This window comes from Miniopterus schreibersii (genome assembly GCF_964146895.1).
Source record: "Miniopterus schreibersii genome assembly, chromosome: 13".
Taxonomy (NCBI): Eukaryota; Metazoa; Chordata; class Mammalia; order Chiroptera; family Miniopteridae; genus Miniopterus; species Miniopterus schreibersii.
This window is the reverse complement of record NC_138113.1, coordinates 11,980,015-12,006,962: the sequence shown is the minus strand read 5'-3', so window position 1 is coordinate 12,006,962 and position 26,948 is coordinate 11,980,015. Positions and strand designations below refer to the sequence as shown.

The window sequence follows — 26,948 nt, the reverse complement described above, 5'->3', positions numbered from 1 at the left end:
AGACAGGAGGTGTGGTCGGAGAATGAGATGATGGAGGTGATCTGTAACTGGTACTGAGAGGTCTGGCTAAGAGTGGGCCTGGCTAAAGTAGAGAGGAGGGTGAGGTCACTGAAGGAGAAGTCAGGGACTGACGAAGAGGCCAGGGTATGGAAAGGGTTATTTACATGAACACTAAATCACCGGGAGCCCTGAGCAGTGTCATAATGCAGAGAGCAACAGCAAGCCACGAGCTAAAATCTGAGAAGGTCTACAGGTAACAAGAAGGGACTGGTGGGTCCTATAGTCTGAAGGCATGAGTTTCAAAGCTGGGATGAGGGATTAGAGAAAGGGACTGACATTTTCCTTGGTAGCAGTGGGTAAGAACGAGGAGGACACCCACCACACCTCCATATATTATTATATCATTTTACAGGTGAGGAAACTGAGGCAAAAAGTAGTTCGATATCTTATCCAAGGTCAGAGCTATTAAACATTAAAACTGGGTTTCTGACAAGCAATTTGGCTTCAAGTTCCTCCATAAGCACTACAGCAGATGTTCTTACATATTTTGTTCTCATGAACCTTTTACACTCTTAAAAAGTATTAAGGATCCTAGCTTCTGCATATGTGAATTATATGATTAAACTTACTATAGTAAAATGAAAACAGATATTAAAAACTTGTTTATTATGAATTCATTCTAAAACAGCAAACCTACATAATATAAAAACATTTTTAATGAGATAACTATATATTTTCTGAAAAAACAGTGAGAAGCATGACATTGTTTTATATTCTTGCAAATCTCTATGTCCAGTTTTTTAAAAAGCTGGATTTCCCTATATGCTTTTACAAAATTCAATGTTGCAATATGTTGTTTAGGCTGAAGTATATAAAGAAAATCCAGCTTCATTCAAATATGTACTTTGAAAGAGAGAGTGTTTTTAATAGCCTTTCCAAATAATTCTGAATATTCTTCTTTGATACTATACCAAAACTCAACAAGTGGTAGTTTTTTAAAGGTTAGCTGTAATGTGAAATCTGAAGGTACATTAATAAACATGTCATATTCTTACATTATATTCCATTTGTCAAACCTGCAGTTTTAAAATTTGTCAATTACAGTTGACATATAATATTATATTAGTTTCAGTTGTAAAACAGTGATTAGACATTTATATAACTTCCAAAGTGATCACCCCAACTTAAGTCTAGTGCCCATCTGACATCATACATAGTTATTACAATATTATTGACTATATTCCCTGTGCTGTACTTTAAATGCCCATGACTGTTTTCATAACTGGCAATTTGTACTTCTTAATCCCTTCACCCTTTTCATCCATACCCCACAACAGCCTCCCATCTGGCAACCATCAGTTTGTTCTCTGAGCCTATGAGTTAGTTTGTTTTGTTTGTTTTGTTTTTTAGATTCTACATATAAATGAAATCATATGTTATATTTGTCCTTCTCTGACTGACTGATTTCGCTTAGACTTTAAATGGATCTTTTTTACCCTTGTATGATTTTGCACCATCATGCACTGGTTATTTAGAAAATACTGATTCACTGAGTTATGCAGATCTTCCAAATGTTGACATGTTTCATTTATACAATATCAAAAAATCACATTCATTAATATCATGACCAATCTCACCAGAAAAGTCTTCCATTAAAAGAAGACAAACAAAAGTTAAAGAAATGCATCCTTCAAAAGGATAATAATGACTCTGCTCTACAAAATGTGTGGATTTAAAAGGACTAAATGGCAATGGGGAAATCATTAAATATCCTTTTACTGATAGGAAAGATGCATCTAAAGGGATGTTCAAATTAAGACTTGATGAACAGAGAAAAAAGTAAGAGCTTCAGCATCACCCAGTGATTTGAAAGAGCCCTCTTGCTATAAAGTAACTTGATAAAGAGTACAAGTTACTGACAATTCCTTTTGAGCTACTCAAAGTATAAATAGAATAGTAACAACCTAGTATAAAACTCAAAATGATCATTATGTAGTTTGCTATGCATTTCCTTCAGAGAGCAATCAAACATTAATAAATAGAAAAAATGTGCAATATTCCATTTCTTGGTCAAGTATACCTTTTAAGTCCTTGTTCTAGTACAAAAACAAAAAGCTTTAGCTGCTTCATTTAAAAAAAAAAAAAAAAAAAAGTCTTTTTAATTCAATCATTTCTCTTTAGCTCTTTGCAAGTTACAAGCATTATCTATACATACACACCAAAAAAAAATATTTATGGAAGCATATAGGCTGGCAAATATCTCTTACCAATTTGAATTCATTTCAGTTGATTCAACCTAATTGTTAAATGCATAGTAAAGACAGGCCAACCAGTCCATTTCCATTAAAATACAATTTCACAATACATGAAAATGCATCTGACCTCTTTGGCCATTAAATGCACACTTCCCTGAAAAATGACTTAGCTAAAAAACATCAAGGGAGATACAGAACTGCTCAGTAAGATAAAATGTCCTCTACTATTGCTACATGACTACTCTTACTTATTAGGTAATTTGTGGTTTGAACCATTTTGCCTAGAAGAAAACACAGAAGATATACCAGATTTTGGTCACTTCCAACGCCTAGAACATGTTTTAAAAACAGGTCTAGAGCCCGGCCAGGCGTGGCTCAGCGGTTGAACGTCGACCTAGGATCCGGCGATTGGGGTTCAATTCCCGGTCAGGGCACATGCCCAGGTTGCGGGCTCAATCCCCAGTCGGGGGCATGTGGGAGGTAGCCGATCAATGACTCTGTCATCATTGATGTTTCGATCTCTCTCTCTCCTTCTCCTTTCCTCTCTCTGAAATCAATAAAGATATATTAAAAAAAAACACATACCAAAAAAAAAACAGATCTAGCAATGCAGGACATTGGAGTTTTCCACTCTCTTGAGTAGGAGAGAGAGAAATGCCCAAAGCTTCTTCAGGAAAAGGGGCCTGGGGCATAAACCAAATATGAAAAAGAGAAAAATAAGTATTTCTCTACCCACAAAGCTCTTTCTGTACTTATTTTTGGTAGTGCATGAAGGAAGAAATCTGGAATGAGAATGACCATGAAGAGTAGACATAGGACTCATAATATATTAACAAAGAAAAGAGGCTAGAAAAGGGATTTCAAAAATAAGTAATGAAAACTACATTAAAAGAAAGGGATAAAATACAATAAAATAGACAAAAGCAAAAGAATTAACTACTATTATGAAACCTTATTCAGTCTCACTAAATACCTATGAAGCAATTCATGGAAGATATTATGCCAGTTATTTTAAAAGACTGAGACTGGTTAACTAGAGAGGTAGAATAACTGCTGATACTCAAGCAAAGAAAACTGACAGTGTAGAATGTGGATCTGCCGACCATCCCCCCATTTACTAAAATATCATTTTCTAACCAAAGAATTGGCACCTGCCTCTGTGCAGTCACAACCTATCTCACATCTAGTGATAATTCTGATTCCCCACTTTGGCTCCCCTGTCCAGGATGCCTGATTTGAGGGATGTCCCTGCTCATATGAGCCCCAACCTTCCCACATTTCTCTCTCATAAATACACTCCACCACACATTTTAAACTCCCAAATTAATGAACCCACAGACTTGAAAGAGCCCAACCAATCTTCAGCTCTTTATTGAGCTTCCTTATGTCCGAAACATAGTGAGGTATAATGTTTTCAGACGCCTAGATCACCCCCAATTCACATCTCACTTATTCAAAACATGGCTTCTCAGCTATGCTGAAGCAAACTCATGTTTCACCATGGATACCAATAAATGAAAATGTTGAGAAAGAATGTACTAGGTTCCTATCTTTGGGGAGATGAAGAATGAAAATAAGCGACTTAGCAAATGAGTTCTTGGGCCATCACTACCTAATAATGGAGAAGGAAATCTCCCATAGGGAGAAAATTCTCCTAAAACATTAAAGCTTATAATAAAAGTTTTCAATTAATTAAAGCACAGAAATAAATTAGAATAGTACTAAAAAGTTATCTAAAACTTCTCACTACAAAATTTTGCACAACTGTCTAGCATTGTGCAAGACACACAATACTGTATTATGTATTTAGAAGTTGCTAAAAAACTAAATCTTAAAAGTTCTCATCACAAGAAAGTTTGGAACTATGTGTGGTGATGGAGGTTAATGGAACTTACTGTGGTAATAATTTCTCAATATATACATATATCAAACCAAAATGTTGTATACCCCAAACTAGTATAATGTTGTATGTCAATTATATCTTGGTAAAAAATTTTAGAAACAATATATGAAAAGTATGTAATCTTATTAATAAAGAAATGTAATTGTCTAGTTTCTTCTTTTTCATAAACTAATGTTTCCTTGAAAAAGTAATATATTTACATGGTAAAAGAAACTTTTTTCCAATAGCATAAGAGAGTATAAAGAACAAAACTAAGTCTCCCTCTCAGATGCCCCCACCCCACAAGACTATTCTTATCCCGCAGGAGCCACACTGGGACTCGCAAGGTACCAGCATTTGACCCCACTTGGTCCTACAGATCACCTCTGGCTTTGCTCCCGCTAAGCTTCCCCCTACTCTATGACGCTCCACACCCTGACTCCCATGGTTCAACTGGCCAAGTCTGCACTCATTAGCCTGACTTTTACTCCAAGACTGGGCCTCAGTCCCACAAATTGTTTCTTGCTTTCATGGGACTCACTAATTTGGCCTGACCCTCACCCAGCATTCCCCACAAGCACAGAAAAGTGGATAATAATTATGAGTTTATATTTTATTTTATTTTTTTTAATCCTCTCCAGAGGATATTTTTTCCATCGCTTTTCAGAGAGAGTGGAAGGGAGAATGTGTATGTGTGAGAGAGAGAAAGAAGCATCTATATGAGACAGAAACATCGATCAGTTGCCTTCCATATGCTCCCCAACTGGGGATCAAACCCAGATATGTGCCCTGACAGGGAATTGAACGATGCTCAGCCAACTGAGCCACTCCACCTGGACTAGCCAAGTTCTTTTAAGCAAACAGCTAATGCTGGTGCGGATGTAGTTTATGACACTTTTACACATGAGAGTGCTAACTGGTTCAAGTAGTTTATTTTATTTTTTCAAGAATCATTTTCGATACCTCCTAGAAATCCTATTTCTAGGAATCAAAGAAAAAAAAACAAAAATAAGGGGGGGAACTTCACAGGCAAAAAATATATACAGAGTCATTTATAGTATCATGAAACTACAAATAACCTAAATGCCAGATAAGAAATAGCTGAAAAACTATTATAGTCATTAAAAGGAATAGTATGCAGCCAATATGTTTATAAATACTGTGTAATAGCAGAGAAAATACTGTTAAAATATTAAACAAAGGTGGATAAAAAACTCTATTATCTGAACTTTGATGATCCCTATCCCCTCCCAACCCTCCAAAGCAAAAACCAGCTTCTCTCATATTTTCTATATTTTCCCAGTATATTTTTATACATACATACATGTATGTTTATAAGTGCACATACATAACACGTGTACATACTTTCATAATGGAAAATATAAATTTTTTAAGTAGAATAACATACTTCAGATATTTCATTTCAAACTGTTTCTCAATCTCAAAGTTTAAGAAATTCCATTTGTCATTTACATATTTTATGAAGTCAGATTTCAATTGTGTTTTCTGATCAACAAAAAGTTAGCCAATTACACTGCCTTCTGGAGAACAAATCTTGCATCACTTAACCCTAAATTAATATGCTTAAGTAACCTTGAACTCACTGTTTTTTAAATTTCAAGCTTCACAGAACATTTCCAGAAAGCTAATGCAATATGCTATAATGTAATGGTTACAGTTGTAGGAATTTATTATGTTTTTCTCAACCAAAATTCTTTTGTGTTACAATCCTCTGAATGGAAATCTTAAGAAATGACCAATGACATTTTACATTTCTAACAGAACTGTAACTAGACAGCATGAATTTTTAAAATGTCATTTCATCTGAAGAATACAAAAGATAACAAAAATCAATTTGCTATATTTGTCCTATTTGTAAGAAGACCAAGTATGAACAGAAATGTCTACACTCTACATTAGAGCAGAGTTGTATATGTATAACTCCTCTAATATAGCATCTAAAATAATTTAAATGAAATTATCTTCAACACTTTCTCATACTTTCTTAAAATATAGCAACTTCTTAACTTCTTAAAATAGAGTTAACATAAGATAAATATGGGGATAGGTGAGAGGAAAATTGGATTAGGAGAAACTACCTTTGAGACTACACAGAGCAAATCTACTCCCACCTCTGTACGTTTTGGGATTTTATTTTTTAGAAGATTCAACTATTTTTAAAAAATGGAGTGCATGGAAGGGGAGATAATATCATAGTGTATTCTGATCCACTACAATTTGTAGGGTACTCACAGAAATAAATTTTGGTATGGCAAAAAGTTAAATAGGGTCATTTTGTAATCCTCAGTGGCTTTATTTTCAAATATTCTAATAATTCTCTTCATCCTTATAAGCAAAGGGAGTCTACTGAGTCTGAGATTTGCCACTGTTGCAATGATGTTTGAAGCTGTTGTTAATTACAGTCTTTGAAAATTCAGTGAATTCTGGGAAACACAAAAGCTAATTCAAAGCTAATTCTGACAGCCAAATGAATAGCTAAGGAGACAACCAATAAAAGGTCATTTCTGGGATTACTATGAGCTAGTACAGGTATTCCTACTTAGGAACTGTGCCTGACAAGTAAATTGAATGTATTCTGATGAAATGTGGTAATTTGTGACCTGTGCTCAGTGGCTACTGCTAGAGCCAGGAGTAATCTGAGTAGAAAGCATTCCAAACCTCTTAAACCCCACCTTTAACTACAACACTTCTGCCATTCTTTTGGTTTGGTTTGGTTTGGTCTGGGTTTGGTTTTGTTGAAGTTTTACCTAAGATGTCATTTGAAAAAAAATACACTGAAAAATGGATCTCATCTAATACATTCAGTGAAATCTTATATTCCTTTTGCCCTTCCTATGTGTGACCATCTTCACCTTGATGTCAGAAGCCCTGCAAAGAAGAATCCAGAATCATAAAATGGCCTGGAGGACCTTTAAGATGTGCTGAAATTTTCTCCAGTTTTTAAGACATTAGCCCCAAGTCACCAAATTAGTCCACGAATACACAATTCATGTATGGAGTAAAGAGATTTGTCTCCTTAAATCATATATATGTCAAAAAGAAATGTGAAATTGGCATCTCCTCAAAAACCCTAGTGTGTTTGGGAACAGCGATAGAAGCTCTGGCTATGGTTCTGCCCAGCTTTCTCTAGAGCTCTCCAAGGTTCTGACCTGCCTGTCAACCAATAACCAGCTTCCCTGGATTTTGTAAAAAATTTCGTGACCTAGGATCTTTCGAAAAGGGCTTTTTTATTGCCTTGCAGGATACTGGCTACTAATGGTAATGTGATTCTGATTCCATGTCATGTCACTACAGAGCATGACAATTACATATCCTTGAGAAGAACAAAGGTAATGTCTTGGGTAAAATATACAAATGCCTTAGTAGCTAAAAAATCATTTTTCCATGTGATTTTATGATAGAAGTGATAGACTTATAACCGAGAAAAAGTAAAATAGAGAACCTTAAATCTGAATTTTTTGAAATATCATTCCATAGGCAGCCTCACCCACAGTTACTAGGTAAACAAAACTTCCAATTAACAGAGAGGGGTTCTGGGGAATCTTCAAATACCTACCAAAAGATGACCAGGCACCTAATCGTGTATCACATCAGAATTTCTCTATCATCCCAACTTTGTGCTAGGGTGTCAGAATCATCAGAATTGGTACACTTTACCTATTTTGTTTCTTCCACAGGAGGCATGCTTTTAATCTAAAATACACAAAAGTCTCTCCAAATTATACCCTTGGCTCCAACTAAAAAACTCAAAAAATTACATTATCCCTTCTTCGCCATCAGAAGTTGCTGTAAGGTTACCTTTCAGTTCCTCTTAAAGTGACCTGCACGCAGCCCCAAGTCATGCTTAGCTGCCACTTTAAATAGGTCTCGAGGATCACACAGTCTGTTAACTTCTGTTTCTTTCTCTGGAATTGTAAGTAGATGGGAGGAAACAAGGGTAGGAGGGAGCCGGGGAAGGAAGGAACCCCAAGCCGCACCTCTTGGTCCAGCCTTCCTCGCTTATGAACAGGAAGAAAGGCAGCAGACATCCTTTCTTGGAAACCTCCTTAAATGGAACAAGTCTGTGGGGAAAGGAAATACTCTCCACAGCACCTTTACTCACCTTTACTCAGCTCCAACCACTTGGAGCACAGAAATGGTATCTTCTCCACAACGTGTATAAAAGAACCAAGACTGGGAACACTAAAATCACCGAATATAAGCATGAGTATAGAAGAAATAGGGTGGATTTCGTTATTATTCAATCATATTATTCAACTCTTTGGAGGGTGCTGAATTGAATAATAACTAAACTCACTCTATTTCTTCTATATAATGTTGTCTTTATCCACACAACTTTGAGGTGCTATTAAATAAAAATCAAATAAATCTGAGATTAAAATGCTCAAGTTTTATACCTATTATTTCTCAGAAAAAATAAATAATATTATTAAGTTCAATTTTGGATAATATGCCAATGTAGACTAAAATCTGATTTTAAAACCCTAGCCAGGCCAGCGTGGCTCAGCGGTTGAGCATCTACCTAGGATCCAGGAGATCAAGGTTTGATTCCTGGTCAGGGCACATGCCCGGGTTGTGGGCTCGATCCCCTGTGGAGGGCATGCAGAAGGTGACCAATCAATGACTCTCTCTCATCATTGATGTTTCTATTTCTCTCTCCCTCCCTCTTCCTTCCTCTCTCTGAAATCAATTATATATATATACACTCACACAGTATATATAACCTATGCATTAAAAAAGTAATTTTATCTATGCAACAAAGTGGGTTTTTTTTAATTGAAACTTAAATTCCTTTAAGCTGAGCATGCACTGAATTCACCAAGACCCCAACAATTATCTCCCCAAAAATCCTTTTGTGGCTCCAGATTAGCTGTGGCTCCAAAATGATTGTTGCTATTTACCTGAATTACTGGTGCCACCCACCTTCTCAATCAATGCTACTCAGCCTCTGAGAATAAAAGGCAACATTGCAATGGCAGAAAGGAAATTAGCAAATATAATTTCTAACTCAATTCAAATTGTTTTTCCTGGGGATGCATTTAAATTGTCCAGGTTGCTCGAATATCATCCAGAGATGTGATTTTGAAGGAGACAGCTTGTTGCTGGTTTTCCTGGCTGTACTACAAGAAACAACAGTATGAGCTTATTTTAAGTTAATGTGTGCTTCTGTGTTTCTTTACAAGACATTAACTGCAATCATTTAGTTAAAGCAAACACTTTGTTGGGGTTTCACTTTTCATTGGAAAATGTCTTCAGGAGTTTTTCAGACTTTGCAAGGTTAAGAATCTCAAATTTCTGCCCACAGATTTTTTAAGCTTTGGACAAATTACTTAAATATAATGAAAGACAGTTCAAGTTTAGTGATCTCTGCTGCCAGCAGAGTGTTTTCTTAGTCATAGGTAAGTAGCAACATCATAAGAGTCCTACCAACCACTCTCTTCCTGCCTTAGGATCAGAAATCAGGGTAGATTCTCATTTCTTTTTTACTGTGATAATCACAGAGACCCACAGGAATGGACAGTATGGAACACAACAGAGAACAAACAGCTCCAACCAGGTTGCTAGTTTTAACTAGAGAAACACTTGCAGACGTGGACAGCTGCCTTCTGACCCCTGCCCTAGATGATTTCCCAAGCTAGATTTGGTCCCTGGGCCACAATGATTTAAAATGTACAACTGCTTCTCCTCACCTTAACTTAGCTCCCTGGACTTAACTCCAGACCTGCAGTATCTGCCAGACCTTCTTTTAGTCAAAACTCCTGTCTCAGGCCTTCTTGGCCAATGGTCTTAAAGCCACCAATGCCCTAGTAACACAATTTCTGTGTAAATAATTAGGGGGAACTCCAACTGAAAAGGAGGCTACCCCAAGCTCTTCCTGTTATACCAGCCACATGCAGCTATCCTGGCTTTCATCAGCATAAATGGGAAAGCATCCTAAAAAGACAGATTCTCAGGTCTTACCCTCTGAGGCACTGATTCAGTAGGCCTAGAGTGATACCTACTCCTTGGCCCTAGAGAATCTCTTTTGTGATTTTGGGTGTCATGTTCCGGTATTCCGAAGGCAAGGTGGAAACTCAGAAAATTTTATCATCTTCCTGATGAATTTTCTCATTGTAATCAAAGGCCCAAATAATTTCACATAAACTCATTAGGTCTTCACCTAAGAACCACTGTTTAACTGATGGCTAAAGGCTCCATTCATTACAGCTTGCCATTAGAGTTGCCGCCATACATTTCCCAGGAAGTAACAGAATGAGTCTCCAGACCACTGATCTACTTCTAATAATAATTAACACCTGGAATCCAGGGCTACACATACTCAGAAAAAAAGAACTTCACAATGGAGAGCCAACATCATTGCTAATTCCTATTTCTCCTACAGTAGTGGGTTCTATTAAACTTGATCCCCTCATCTGCCTAGGTCTATAATATCTTCCAGGCTCTCCTGGGATCCCATCATCTTTAATTTAAATGTCACCTATGCCCCAGGAAAAAAAGCACCAAATCACTTACTAAATGGTGTGATCATTCTTAAATTGGATTACTTACTTGAGTTTGATTTTAAATCACCGTTTTTTTCCTCTCAAATGTTTCTGTGACATTTTCATTAATATTAAGAAATTATGGAGGAGTCCCAAATTAGCAGCCTTGGCCTATAGTCATGCTTTCTTTGACCCACAAAAAAATTTTATTTGAAAATTTTTAGACAAAGCATACACACTTCAGTAGGTCACAATCCGTACCAATTACAGGTTTCATACCTGTCCTTTCCACTCACTTGTATTACTTAGCTGGCTCCTTTAGGCATCTGAGTTTGTAACACCTGAATTAACATTTTAGGGCATTTCCTACAGATATGTTTCTGTTCCTTCCATGTTTCTTTCATTTATGGTAGATACACACGGTGTTTACTGGTGTCATGGGAGCAAAATGCAGCAGAACAAATGGCTAAAGTTCCTCAGGGATTGAAAATGAAAGATAAAAAGAAAGTTCTAGTCAGTGTCCTCACTAATGTTCATAAAGAATGACTGATTGTCTGGATGATATAGTTACTTCATATTCTCATCCCTCCATTAACTATAAATTATCTGAGAACAGGGACCGTGTCTTGTTCATCTCTGAGGAAGGGCTGTGCTAGACAGCCTGGGCTATTCAAAGTGGGCACTCAAATTATTTGTCAAGTGACTGATCACTACTGCTCAATTCATTATAAACTAAGTTAAATATATTAAAGCAGCCAAATTTTTTCCAGGGTCAATAGAAATACTGGCTAGTAGAAGCCATGCTAATCTGTGGTTATCAGCAGAAGTAGAAAAAAGAAAACTGGACAGCAATTCTGAAAATACAATATTGCAATATGACTAATTGTAGTCATCAATCATTAAAAGAGACTTTACTCTGGGTGGTGAAAGCACAATGCAGTATGCAGATGATGTGCTATTGATTTGTATATTTAAAACCTATATGGTTTTATTAACCAATGTCACCCCAATAAATTCAATTAAATAAATTAATTAATAAATTAATTAATTAATTAATTAATTTAATTTAATGCTAAAAAAAGTTTGAACAGTCTAAAAATATTATCTTAAAAGTATTTTATGACAAAATTTCTTTCCAAAAGCTAGCACAGTTAAAATAAGAATGTAAAAGACAAAATCATATGAACAAAATCAAATTATCATGGCTCAATAGACAAGGTCAAAGGGGTACAAAATAACACATTAAATCAGTTTCCAGTTCAAAAAAAAATGCATGAGATGTTGATCTTCCTGTTTTTCATAAACCTTATAATTGTGCTTCCAGAAAACTACCAAGCATCTGCCTCTATGTAGCTATTTCTTTTTATCTTGGAGCTCTCACAAGGAAATAGAGAGTATACTGTGCCAGGATCACTATCTTCTCCAGCCAAAATCATTATGCCTACGAGCCAATTTCCTCTTGGTAAATTTTTATCAAATTCCTTCAATTTGCAGCTTCCTTAGTACTAGTAATGGCTGAGCATGTCACAAGTCAGTATATATGTGTTTAACAATACACATTAGAAATGTAACAGTGCCCGGCCGGGCGTGGCTCAGCGGTTGAGCGTCGACCTGGGATCCAGGCGATCAGGGTTCGATTCCCGGTCAAGGCACATGCCTGGTTGCGGGCTCGATCAATGACTCTCTCATCATTGATGTTTCTATCTCTCTCTCCCTCTCCTTTCCTCTCTCTGAAATCAATAAAGATATATTTAAAAAAAAAAAAAATGTAACAGTAATATGTACACATATGCACATGCACACAGGCAAACATGTACCTACATATGCAGCTGCACATACATAGCCATGCACATCAGTTCCTCCAAGTCTCTACTGACCCTCTTGTGAATATCAGTCACAAAGCCCACTGGGCTTTCTTAACCCAGCGATAATTCTCTGACAGCTAACCGTGCTCTGGAACTCTGCATTCATCAGCTCTACCACACAGCTACAATTTAATGATGATCAAGAGGAATAATAATTCTTAAAGTTGTACAACTGAAATTTATATAATGTTATTAACCAATGTTAGCCCAATAAATTTAATTTTTAAAAACAATAATTCTGATGCTATAAACAGTCCCGCAAAAGTTTCTGAATCATCAAAGAAAGATCAAATTATGTTCTACTTTTAGTGTAAGGGGTATTTTATCAAAAATCAATTATCTTAAAAGAACTGGTGATCTACACATAGTTTATACAGTAAAATTTTATGAGTCTGAATATTTGATTAACCAGTATACCTCATTTCCCAGTTATTTATATAAAGCATATAAAGAATTTCTGTAATTTTTATATATGACTCCTATCTTTAATATATACATATTACATATATTACTAGCAGGAATTTCAGATTAACCACAACACCATATTTTACAAATATGATACATATGTAATTCTTCAACTCCTTAAGTACCAAATCATTGACTCTCTCGTTGTTGTTGTGATACTTTAAAATAATCCATATTAAATATCATTCACTTTTCCTGATGAATCAAGGTCATTATTATGAGAACATATTACACTGCCACTTTTTAAAAACAGTGATATCATTAGGGGATTTTTAGTGAATAGGACTGTCTGTCCTTAAAATGAATGACTCCAAGGTACCTGTATAATCTGCTACTTTTGGTAGTTCATTTCGCTATAACCAGTGTTGTAAATTCTAATCTTCAGTTATGCATTATAAGCAATTATCTAAATAAAAACTAAAGATTCTTCTATATCTCGTATATAAAATAAAGCATACAGTCCTTATGACAGCTATTACAAAATTCAGAACCTGTTTTTTTGAGGAAGTGAAGGTTGTTATTGGTTTTTTACTATATACCAGGTGGTTGAAGGTGCACAAAATCTGGGACATATACCCACCTACCAATTTATAGGAAATGCAGAGGAATAAAGGAACATGTGAAGCTATGCCATGGGGATACAAAGAGCAAAATCCAGTTTATGGTAATTTTATAGGATAAATGGCTTGCCCTGATTCTCCAACTATAAATCGCAAATGGGGGGTGGGGTGAAGAAAACTTATAAGTTAAGAAAGATTTAAAAGACATAATCATCACAATGCATAGATTTTGATTTGGATAATTGGAAATTTGAACACTGGTTATTTTATGATGATAGGAAATTATTAATTTTGTAGACAAAATGGTATTTTGTTTATGCTTTTAAAAATGTTTATCTTTTTTAGAAAAATAACAAAATATTTACAGATGAAAACATAATGCATAGGATTTGCTTCAAAATAATATGCTGAGGGTAAGTGGATGATGGTACAAAGGAAACAAGACTGGTTATGAATTGACAATTACTGATGGGTGAGTGACAGCCCCCTGAGGATTCATTGTACAATACTTTCTACTTTTGTAGTATTTTCAATTCTCCATAATATAGTTTTTAAATGAGGCAATTCTATATTTATAAATAATTTTGTTTAGCTTTGATTTCTAAAAATTACATCTAAGAATTATACTTTGATTTCTAAAACTGGTTAGTTACAAATTTACAGTCATGAAATGATGCTAAAAGTTAAAGAAGCTATATCATTAAACTAACCTTAAATTTTTAATCTGGCTAGAAGAGTTTCTCAGTTTTCAAAACCTTCCTTAATACTTTATTGTAAATGTTATAAACATCTTACACTGCATTATTTTCTTAGGAAAAAAAATTTCTCCCAAGGCATGTTGTAAAACAGCACAAAAATTTAGACCACAGTTTAAGTTATAAATTAAAAGGTCAAAAAAGAGTACTAAAAAGTAAGAAATAATTCCTAGGTTCTCTTCAGGAAGTTAGTCATTAGATTAATGGATAGTATTTCAATTGTTTGTTTTTAGTCTTAAAAGTTTAAAAATTACTATTACGGATTTTCTGATTCAGTAAAACATTATTAAGGCTGCCTATTTTCTTCACTATGACCTAGAAAAGATACACTTATAACATAAATCTATAGCTAATCCCAAAATTATTTCTATTCAATTCTATTCATATGTCAATACAAACATACAAACTCAAATGCTTGAAATAGTTATTTCATCTTTTCTTGACTCTAAGTGCTTTTAATTTTCCTGACTTCTAAAATGCTTTCAACCCCTACTTAGGTACTACTCCTAAACTCAAATTCATTAAATCCAGGATAAGTAGGAGTTGAAAGTAAAACAAATGGTTAATTTAGACTTTTAAGATAATAAATTAGCTTTTTAATTAAATCAAACTTCACTAGGTCAAATTTTGCATTTTTAAAATAATTCCCATAGGGGCTGACTGAGCTAAAGTTCATGTTAACCTTGCAAACATCTCCAAATTTAAAAAATAATAAATCCACTTAAAATGTACCTTTAAACACCCAAATTTTATATATATATATAATCATTACATTAATCACTATTCTTACCAATTAATTTTTTCAACTCATAAAGGACTCCTTTGATTTAAAAATGTGACTGGTGCTCTCTGGTAGACTATTTCCGATACTATAAGTAATTAGTTGCCCTTCTTTTAAAAAATCTATAATAATCCAGACTTTTTACTTTTCAGTCCGGCTTCTTCATAAATGTTCCTGAAACATATTCAAGAAAATACATTAAAAGTGTTGAATGTTTTGCTTATAATAATATTGTGTTTCTATGGTATTTTCATAATTCCAACAACTTAAAAACACATTTTAAATGTATACAAGGTCTCCCGAGCCATTGTTAATTCAAGGCTACAAACCATTGTGTGGTTCAATGACTACATCAGACCAGTGTGAAGGCTGAGCTGGCACTTTGCTTTGCAGGTTTAAATATCTTGGCTCTCCAAAACATGTGTGGGGGCTGCAGCTTGGCATAAAATTCTCAGCAGGATGCAGATAATTTGTCTGAAAAATGTTTTTAAATGGCTAAGGGTTTTTGCTTTTTAAAAATGCTAGAGAAAGCGTACATTAGAACCAGGTTCAAATTTATAGAACTTTTTCCTTTTTAACGTGCCTATCCCTGTAGAAAACCCAAGAACATCAAAATAATCCCAAACCTAAAGACTTCCAATAAATACAAAATTTCATTTCTATATGAGTTTAAATGTAAACTCGAAAATGTGAAAGCACTGCTTCAAATCATAAAGGAAACTAGAGGACTTCTTTGAAAACACAAACACTTGCTAAGCCCTCTGTAGTTACGATTATAGATTGCCCTTGTCATTTTAGCTTCCACACCCCCAGTTTCATTCCATCTGTCCATTCAAATGTTACTTTTTTATTCCTCATAACAGCCTTGTAAGATAAGTACTAATATTAGCAGTTTTATCAACAAATAAATGCATAAATGTTAGGTACCTTGGCCAACATAATCTGCCTTGCAATCAATAGAGCTGAGACTAGAATTCAGATCTGTCTCACCCATACTCATTTTCAGGACCTACAGTCTCAGCCCTGGTTATACTCTAGAATTGGCTTTCTAAAACCACTAATGCCGAGGCTTGACCTCAGACTAAATGACTAAATTAGAATCTCTGAGAGGTAGGATGCAGGTTCTGGATATTTCCAGTTGTTCCCATGAAAGAATCACAGCAATACACAAAGCAACACAAGAACAGAAGAGTAGAAAGGATGGCAGACACGGTCAATACGAAGTTATCTACTTGCAAAGCCAAGCTTCAAAGCCATTTTCTTTTTTTACCCTATAGGTACCCATTCCCCACTCCCAAATCAGTAAACACCAAGAAAAAGTCACTTAATTTTAATATTTTTCTAGATGACATGTATTGGGAGCCTAACTCCTAACACCCACCAAAATGTATAAGATAACTCTAGTTAAAACACCCTCTGAATGAGTTACAGTTTTATCACCTCTTTACTGCTCTCTCCCAATCTTTTCTGCATCGCTGACCTTTGAACAGAGATTTTTTTCCTTCTCCCTAAAGAATTATTAAAGTTAAATTTTAAATGATCATTGTTTTCTTTCATCACATTAAAGATATCATTAAATCGTCTTCTATCTCCCATTGTTGCTATAAGCAGTCAGCTAACAGTCTAACGACTGCTGTTTTGTTTTCTCTGGCTGTTTTTAGATTTTTCTCGTGTTTAGTTTTCTGTAATTTTGCCATGATATGTCTAGAAATGGATTTCTTTATATAAACCTGCTTAGAATTGGAGTTCCTGAATCTGTGGAATTACACTGATTAATTTTTGTATGCTGGATATATTCAGTTCTTTCAAAAAAATTATTATAAAATATAACATAGAGATAGGTTCACAAAACACAAGTGTGTGTGTGTGTGTGTGTGTGTGTGTGTGTGTATGGCTCAATTAATAATCAAAAACCAACACCCTAAGCTAACCAGCACTCTATCCCCCAGAATAACAATGTTCATGGATATGATGACCCAAGTAAGGCTAACAAGTCTAATTCTAAGTCTTTCCACTCATGACGTCAGACTTCCTCTTCCTCTGGTGTTCTGAGGTTAGTCTGGAGGTACTGGGAGACCAGGAAGGCCTGAGAACAATGGCAGCAAAGCAGAAGGCAAAGCTAAGCCCTGATGACATCATTGGAGCCATAAAACCAGTTCATACAGCAAGCTACCTTTACCCCTGGTTTTTTCTGTTATGTGACCCAATAAATGCTTTTTACCTATTTAAGCCAGTGTGGTTACATTTTTCTGTCACTTGAATGCTACCAGGTTCTAACTGCAACAATTCATCACATGATTTCCCTTCCTGAAGTATTTCTTCTTCATCTGAATTTTATTACTTTTCCTTTGGACCAGCCTTTGAAACAGGTGGAGAATGTGAAGTAATTTAGAGATTCTGAGGGAGTATAATCAACAATCAACTGCATATTTTTTAATGTATAATAAAAATATGACTCCTCTAAAAAACTAATGTACGCACACAAAGTTTATAACTATTTCCAGAAGTGTTTAACAGCAGGTAGCTAAAAAGTAAAAGCATCAAAAATTTCTAGAATCCTCAATACCAAAAGAAAAAAAAAAATCTTCAGATCATAAACATCTCACAAAAGCTTCAATGTCTTTGTACACCATATTTTTGTTGTTGTTGTTCAAAATATTACAAATATCCCTTTTTCTCCCCAATGACCCATTCCACCCATCCCACCCCCTCCCCAGTCCCTCTCCACACCATTGTCCGTGTCCTTGGGTTGTGCATATGTGCATATAAGTTCTTTGGTTAATCTCTCCCCCCTCCACCCACCACCCACCATATATATTTTTAAAAAGAAAAGAACAAAACTAAGACTGAAGCAGTTTCTTAAAATCAGAGCCTAATCTAGTAATGAGCAATATTCAGCTTTGTATTCTAAACCCCTTATCACTTTGTCTCAACCTACTTCTGTAACTGCATTTTCTATTTGCCAATGCAAACTCTCCTCCAAGAAAACTGACTTGCTCAGTGCTTCCAATATGCCATCGTTGGTTTGTGATGACTCTGCAGCTTCGTCTCCCTGCCCACAGTGCCATTCCCTCTGCTCATCTTCTAAATCCTACTTCTGCTTAAAGACCCAGCTAAAACCCTTCCTCCTCCAGAAAGCCTCAGCTCACCACAGGCTTAAGAATCACTACTTCATCAGAATTCCTGTACCATTAATGTGGTACTTGGCATAGTCATTCATTAAAAAAAACAAAAACAAAAACAAAACAAAAAACACCTTAATGTATGTTTACTAAGTACCTGTACCACAAATAATAATAAAAATACATTCTCCCAATTTAAAAAAATCCAACACACTTAGGAGAATGGAGAGGATAGGAAGCAATAAAGGATGACAATGAGAGATGACCAACCAAAGACAATACTCTTGAAAGTCAATCATTAAATAGCTCCTCCGAATAAGAAAATTCTTGCCCTAGCTGGTTTGGCTCAGTGGTTAGAGGGCTGGAATCCCGGGTTGGATTCTGACCAAGGGCATGTACCTCAGTTGCAGGCTCGATCCCCAGCCCCAGTTGGGGTGTGTGCAGGAGGCAACCAATCGATGTGTCTCTCTCACATCGATGTCTCTCTCTCTCTCTCTTCCACTCTCTCTGAAAAGCAATGGAAAAAATATCCTCGGTTGAGGATTTAAAAAAAAAGAAGAAAGAAAATTATTGAGCTACAATGCTTCACTCTCAACTCAGTACCTCATTTTCCCAAAAGTGTTTTTACATATTCAATCTAGTAAATCAAAACTAGCAACATCTGCTAAATGTTATATTTGCCATTGGGTTTCAAAAAATAACTTGGGTTGCCTTTTTTTTCATTTGTCTTATGAGACTGAACATTTTAAATGTACCTTGTTTGTACTTTCAAGGTGTTCTGTTTTTCTACAACTGTGCTTTTAAAGCCTTGTTTATAATACATGCCTTCAAAATTGTATGTGTGTACTGCATATGTGTATATATTAATACTCCTTTCCTTAATCCAAAATTGATTTTAATAGCAGCACCTTAGGAAAAAGAGATGAAGTCACAAGTCATCACTTTTATACTGGGGCGCTTCCACGGCCTCCTTAGGAAGCTCATTTACGAAGAATGACGAGACCGATGCGCTTCCCACTTCATAGACATCTCCATGCTGAGGAGTAGAAACAATCGTGGGAGAAGCACAAACAAAGTGCCCTAACCTTCTTCACACCAGTGGTTTCCAGTCTTGCTATGATTACAACATGTTCTTCTCATTTAAGTCCATTACCCACCCTTCCTCCTTTATGCAACTTTCTTTTAAATTAAAATGAGTTATCATTATTGTTTTCAGGGGAACTAATTTCACAATACCCTCTGAGGTAGCGGGATATACCACAGTGTGTTGCAAAAGCAAGGCTGAAAATCACTGCTTCAGAGCTTCTGTTAACTGATTTTTATCCCCCAAACTTCTCTAAAACTGAACGACCTCCTTCTATTTTGAAATTTTCATTGAAAACATATTTTCTAGTTTCAGAAACCAACAAGTCCCTTAAGGAATACAGAACCTTAAAGGCAACCTGTCGTCCCGGCGAACATGCGTTTGTGTATCTATCCATCTGGCACTCTTCTAGGTACTAGAATAGAGCAGTGAGCAAAACAAACTCCATTCTCTCTCGAAGCTTCCATTCCAGGGAAGAGACAAGGGTGACCCTCCACCCTAGTTTGCCTGGGGCTGTCCTGTCTTAATACTGAAGGTCCTAGATCTCAAAAAACCTCTCAGCCCCAGGCAGTTGGTCACCCTAGCAAGTACAGACGCCAAACAAATATGGAACCAAAAATATATCAAATGGTAATAAGTATAATGAGGAAAATAAGGCATGATAAAGATCAGCGAGTAATGTGAAAGGTGTTACTGCAGTTTTATACAGGCCTCTCGGATATAATGACCTTTGATGATGGGAGGGTGCAAGCCCTTCAGAAAGCTGGGGACGAGAACACGCAGAAGTGAATAAAAATGATGCTCGGCAAATAAAAGGCCCTGAAGTGGGAGTGCACGTCAATGTTTGTCAAGTAGCAAGGAGGCCTGTATGGCTCAAGAGCCGTGAGCAGGGAACAGAATGGAAGGAGACAAAATTAGAGAAGCAAGTGAGTGACAGCTCTAGCTTAACAGCTACAGCATCACCATCACTTGGGATTCAGCACAAGTTCCAGCTTCTTCCTGATAATTTTAATCCCACAGTTCCAACCTATAATAATTTTCCTTTTTCATTATAATGGAGCCTCTCTTCTCTGTCATAATTTATTGACCATCTCTCTTCTCACACTATACAGTGTATATGAAAACACTAATTATCCTGTAGCCCTCCTTTGTATCACTTATTCCAGCATTCAATTATATACTGCTAGGCCTACTTGTTTTCAGGTATCTATGTCTCCCTAAAAGTTACTTCCTTCCATAGTACACATTGTTGGGCACATAGTGCACAATCGATAAATACCCAGATAGGATTTCCCTCAATTTGTCTTTTGTTGACTTTTATACTTTTTCATTAGTAAAGGAAGACACCAACATGTCAGTATCTTCTTCAAAATATGACACATGATACAGTACAGCAAACACAGAACAGAATACAGTAAAAGTATAGCCACTTAACTTACACTGCAGGGACAGCTCTTTAAATTAGCTAACGCTTAGGACTTGAAGCTCAGAGCAAAAGCGCAAACAGCAAAAAGCTCTACAAATAACAACCACTCAAATCAAGAATAACTCTTCTAAATGTTTCTGGAAAATACTTAGAGACACAGTTTATCTGGATGATTATCATGTTACTGTTGTATAAACAACTTTCCATGACCACCCTCAAGCCAAATTAACTGTCTCCCCTGCTATGTATTACTGTGCTTTATTTACATGACCTCCTCATAATTAAAGTGTGTGTCTGCCTTGAGGGAACACACCTAGAACAGAACTCAGGTTTTTAATCCATTGTCTGGGTACTAGGTCATAACTTCAATTAATGTTGACTTCAATGGTTTAGTGAATAAATTATTAGCATACATAATGCAGAACACTGAAGCAAATTTTTAACAAATCTACCAGAATTTGTGAGAATTGAGTATTGACCTTAAAAGCAGATCTCAGAAATACTATAAGCTTATTGCAATACTGTTTCCCCTTCTATCTTAAGAAGTGTTTTAGCGCGGCCGGGTGTGGCTCAGCAGTTGAGTATCGACCTAGGATCCAGGCGATCGGGGTTCGATTCCCGGTCAGGGCACATGCCTGGGTTGTGGGCTTGATCAATAACTCTTTCATCATTGATGTTTCTGTCTCTCTCTCTCTCCCTCTCCTCTCTCTGAAATCAATAAAGATTTATTTTTTTTTTTAAAAAAGGGTTTTAAGTTCAATTTATGAGATCAACTCCTCATAAATTTATGAGGAAAAGCAACATCACTATTTTATAATCATATCCCAATATTAAAACCTGTCATCATCCAGCTTCCACAACAGATTGATTTACCTCAAAGTAGAAAAAGATAAAGAACATAAGTCTGTAAAGAGATCTTTTTTGTTTTTGTTTTTGCTCAGTGGAATGAAAAACTTTATAGCAGAAAAGTTAGACCTGTAAGGTTGCAGGATACAAGATCAATATCCAAAAATCAATTGTATTTCTAGATAGCAACAATGTGAAACTGAAACTGAAATTAACAAACAATTCCATTTACAATAGCATCAAAAAGAACAAAATACTTAGGAATAAATTTAACAAAAGAAATGTAAAACTTTTACTCTGAAAATTACAAAATATTATTGAGAGATATTAAAGGACTGAAAAATGGAGAGACATCTCATGTTCTGGGATTGGAAGACAATATTGTTAAGATGACAATAATCTCTAGCTTGAGCTACAGATTCAAGCTGATTCTAAAATTAGTATAGAAATGTGAGGGGCTCACAATAGTTAAAGCAATCTTAGAAAAGAAGAACAAAGTTGGGAAACTCATACTTCCCAATTTCAAAATGTATTACAAAGTCACAACAGTGTAGTACTGGCATACTACCTCACACCACATACAAAAAATAGCTAAAATGGATCAAAAACCTAAATGTAAGAGCAAAAGCTATAAAACTCTTCCAGGAAAACATAAGAGTAGGTTTCTATAACCTGACACTAGACAATGATTTCTTAAGTATGAAACCAGAAGTACACAAGCAACAAAAGAAAAAACAGATTAAGTTGGACTTCATAAAAAATATAAATCTTTTCTCCTTCAAACGATACTACCTAGAAAGGGAAAAGACAATCCACAGAACACGAGAAAATTTGGGCCAGTTATATATCTGACAAATGTACCCATAACATACAAAGAGAGAAAAAAAAGAACTCTTACACCTCAACAATAAAAAGTCAAATAACCCAATTTTAAAATTGGCAAAGGATTTGACATTTCTCCAGAGAAGATATACAGATGGCCAATAAATACATGAAAAGATGCAAAGCATCATTATGATGCACAGCCTCAGGGAAATATAAACCAAACCAAAATGAGATACTACTTCATACCAACTAGGATGGCTATAACCAGAAAGATAGATAATAACAAGCACTGGTGAGGATATAGATAAATTGGAACACTTCTACACTGCTGGTGGGTATGTAAAATGATACAGGCACCCATCTGGAAAACAGTCTGGGAGTTCCTCAAAAAGTTAAACACAGAATTAGCATTTCACTCTGCAATTTCACTCCAAGGCTATATCCAAGAGAAATAAAAATTTACCCACACAACAGCAAAATTTTAATAGATGAAAAAACGTGGAAACAACCCAAATATTCATCAACTGACAATAAAGAAGTAAAAGGTGGTATATGCATACAATGGAATATTACTTGGCAATAAAAAAAATAGTGATATATGCTGCATTGAAAACAGTATGCTAACAAAGTCAATCACAAAAAAACACATATTGTATGATCCTATTTATAAGAAATGTCCAGAATAGGCAAATCCATAAAGACAGAATATAGATCATTTATTGCCTAGAGTGGACAACAAGAAGTTTCTGTTAATGGGTTTGGAGTTTCTTTTAGGGGTGATGACACTGTTCTCAATTTGACTGGTGATGGTTGCACAACTCAATGTATATACTAAAAACCATTCAATTACACACTTTAAATGGGTAAACTGCATGACATATAAATTATATCTCAATAAAGCTGTTATTTTAAAAAATTAGAGGTATCCCCAAAATGGAAAATGATTCCTCACTGGAAATAAGGTTAAGCAAAGACAAATGGCCTTCTGTTGGAAATATTACTGCAAAAGATGAATTCAATTAGTGATTCCCAATAGCAGTTCAGACTAATACATAAAAATCACCTAGGGAATTGAATGACTCTGGCTCCCTAAATTATCTAATTCAGTATGCCCATTGGGTCCAGGGATCTGTATTTTTAACAAGCTCCATAAATTATTCTTATGTATACCAGAAGTGGGAACCACTAGACCACTAAGATCCTAACTTAATCATAAATCCTGATTTATGATTCTCTGGTATCTATGAAAGACCTATCTCTAAATTTAGTATCTATCTAGTATTTTCCATTCATCTAAGAATCTCGAAGTCCTCAATGGCACTCACCTCCCTGAATTATAATGCTTGAGTTTAGAAAGAGGTGGCTTCATCTGATGGATTAGAACACCTCACATATTTTTATTAACCTTATGTGTATCCTTTATTGAAGCTAATTCAAATATTTTTTTGGAAAAGAACAGGTTTAAATAAATCGAATAAATAAAAGATCACATATATTCTCTAAAGCTTTATTTCTCAAACTGAGACACACTGGAGAGTCCATTTGTTGTCAAATATTTATAATTTAAGATATTTTTATATTAAAAATATAAGTATATTATAAAATCAAATACAAAATATTTATGAATTTTTAAGATAGAACCCAGAAACTTCAAGGAAATTCCATATTTGCCACAGGAACTACTTTGGATTACACTCCCAGATTCTAAGGGTACATATTCATTCTCTTCTGCAATGAATACTTCAGTGAAAAAATTCAAGATGTCTAGGCATCATGTTTTCATTCCATGAGTGATGAAATATTTAATCCACATGCATTCAAAACCATACACAGTATAGACTAATACGGTTACTAGTGACTATGCTCTGTGCACTTGAAGAAGGGAGGAAAAAAGTCTGAACTGAATCTAAAAACTAAAGCATAACCTGTTAACAATGGAGTGCAGTCCTTCAGAGGTATGCAGTGTTCAGGGAAATGCCTGCTAAGGATCAGGAAATCAAGGGCACTCTCCAGGGCTGTGTAGACCTCACCCAGCTAGTGGAAGGTGTACCCTGGTTGCTTATCTGGGCTTGCCCAGCCCACTGGTCCTTGAAGAAGCACTGCCTGAGGCCTTAGATTTATTATAGCTAAAGAGAAGGTATTCTCCTAAATACAGCATATAATCTTTCTTTTAGATACAGTGCTTTGATTTTTTTTTTTTTTTTAGCTGTTCTTTTTCATATAATTTCTCAAAACATTTGTGATAACTTCTCTCAGGGAAAAAATATCAGAAGAGTAAATTTATAATATCAACTCTGATACAATTACATAAATCAATTTTGTCAATACTAAAATAGAAAAGTGGAATAAGATTGACCTTAAGGTCTTTTCTAGCATTTAAATTTTTCACTTTCACAATGCTTGTCAATACTGAAGATATGCCTTGCAAATTTTAAAGACAATTCCAAAACAAGAAGTTGTAAACATGTATTTCTTATCCTTTCCATCACCGTATTCCTTCTTGCGTCATCCTAGCTCAAAGCCCCTTGTCTCCCCTCTTGGATTTTTTTAACTCTCCTCAATTCTGGTTCTCAGCCTCTCCTTAATCCATTATATTGACCACACTGCTGTTAGATGGCTATTCAATCATCATTTCCTTCTATGGCTCTTAACCTGGCATTCAAGACACTCCGTAATCTTCTCCCAATTTATCCTACCTTTTCTAGTCCTTCGTTATATTAACTTACATTTCAGCAAGCCTGTCAGTACCTTCTACAATATATTCTACATATCACAACTTCTTAAATTTATGTCATTCCCCCTGCCTGAAATACTCTCTGCCGTATTCCCTACTTCCTTCCTTCAAGAACGAGGACAAGTCTCACTTCACTAAAAGACCTTTTCTGGCAGCCTTCTTAATTCCTGCTAGCCTGTAATACATCTTTGGAATTTAACATATGCTACCCTTCACTGGGCAGATTTAATACACAAAAGGTCTACAGGGAAACTTCTGCCTCATTTTCTCCAGGTAAGCCCTTCAGCTTCAATATCAGAGGAATGTATAACACACAGCATCTAAAGAGGCCATACTTAAACTACAATTTTTTTAAAAGAATCAGCCAAAGTGACAGTCTATGTGTAATTATTGGAAATTTAGCAACAAACCCATCCTACTCTTGCCAACCATATTTTTCCAGCTGTGCTATAAAATTTAAGATAATTCTTTAGGTTTGGGTTAAAACTCCCTATTTAATACTTCCCTTTTTAAAAAGGTAGAGGGGCAAGATTTCCAAGTAAGTCATCAAAACTAAATTACAAAACTTAAATGAGACAAAAAAGTTTCAAAAAGCAAGACTAAGAACATAGTTCTGAACAACAATAAAACTTCCTATACTATAGGCTTCATAGCAAAATCGAACTTGGGAAGGAAAGAGACATTCTGTCTGGTCAGATATTTTTGATAAAATATCACGTTTTTCTCCACCAGCCACGCAACACACACAATTTTTATAAAAGCCGCATGTGCTCTGACAAATACCACTCCCCTTCCTCTGCCTTTATTCCTGAGACATTTCACTTCAACTGCAAAGTTTTGGGTCTTACTTAATGAAGAACACTTAATCTGGCCTCTACCCTTCTGATGGTAATTCTGAGATAACATGGATTCAAGTCCAAATTTGACACTTTCACTTATATTACAAAGGAAGGCCTCTTAAAGGGCCAAAACCACTCCCCTAACAAGCCCTGTGATGAAGTGTTAGTAAACATTAGAAAAGTGACTGCAGGCATGAAATATTAACTTAAAACAAAGAAAATGTTTTCAACATGTCTCTTCAAGCTGAAGTAAAAATATTTTACCCAATACGCTAGAGACTTCCATTAATTCAAAATAGTCTGAAAGTAAAGCTGCAATGAAAGAAAAAACCCTCTTATTTAAACTATTTTAGCACATAAAGAGCTGTACTTATTTCACAGAACAGAGAAAAAAAGTGCTGGAAAAAAGTCCGTGTGTTTGGCAAATTTATCTATTAAGCAATTGTCAAAAGCTAATTTTCTTTTCTTTCAGCAAATAAAGAACATCCAAATGAGCCTGCAGTTACTCACGTGCAGAGCCGAGGGGTCTGGCAGGAATTCAGCATCTTCTCCAAAGATAAAATCGGGGGGCAGCTCTGGGTACTGGGCATTGAAAATTATATCCCCTGAAATAAAAGAAAATGTCAGGTCCTTCTCATTTCCTTGTTAATGTATGAATGTTCTGAGGAATGCATCAGAAAAACTTCTGAAAGAAGTTTATGTTAGACCAAAAAAATTTGAAAAACACTTTCTAAATGATTAATTCTCCAAACAAAAGAACTGATATCCTCTTTTAAATTAACATCCACAACATGCAATCAAGAAATTTTAATCTCCTAACATGCTATAAATATAAATACCCAGTAGAAAAGTATAACAGCCACATACAAAATACATGGAGATATTTTTTATGGGAAATGTTACTGTCCAGTCACTGCCTGCTAATTAACAGGCCTTTATCAAGGACTGATTCTCTAAAGATACAGTCCTTTCCTTGAAGAAATTAAACATACAAACCTTTGGTATA

General features: G+C 35.4%; 1 protein-coding gene across 4 annotated transcripts in view; it reads right to left on the bottom strand.

Moving 5' to 3' along the window:
- Positions 1–26,948, bottom strand: part of BABAM2 (BRISC and BRCA1 A complex member 2) — a 316,065-nt gene that overhangs the window by 211,888 nt on the left and 77,229 nt on the right. For all 4 annotated transcript variants that reach the window (XM_081156557.1, XM_081156556.1, XM_081156555.1 and 1 more), the window contains one exon: positions 26,453–26,547. In XM_081156557.1, coding sequence (XP_081012683.1) covers positions 26,453–26,547 — 95 coding nt within the window. The remainder of the gene's footprint in view (positions 1–26,452; positions 26,548–26,948) is intronic.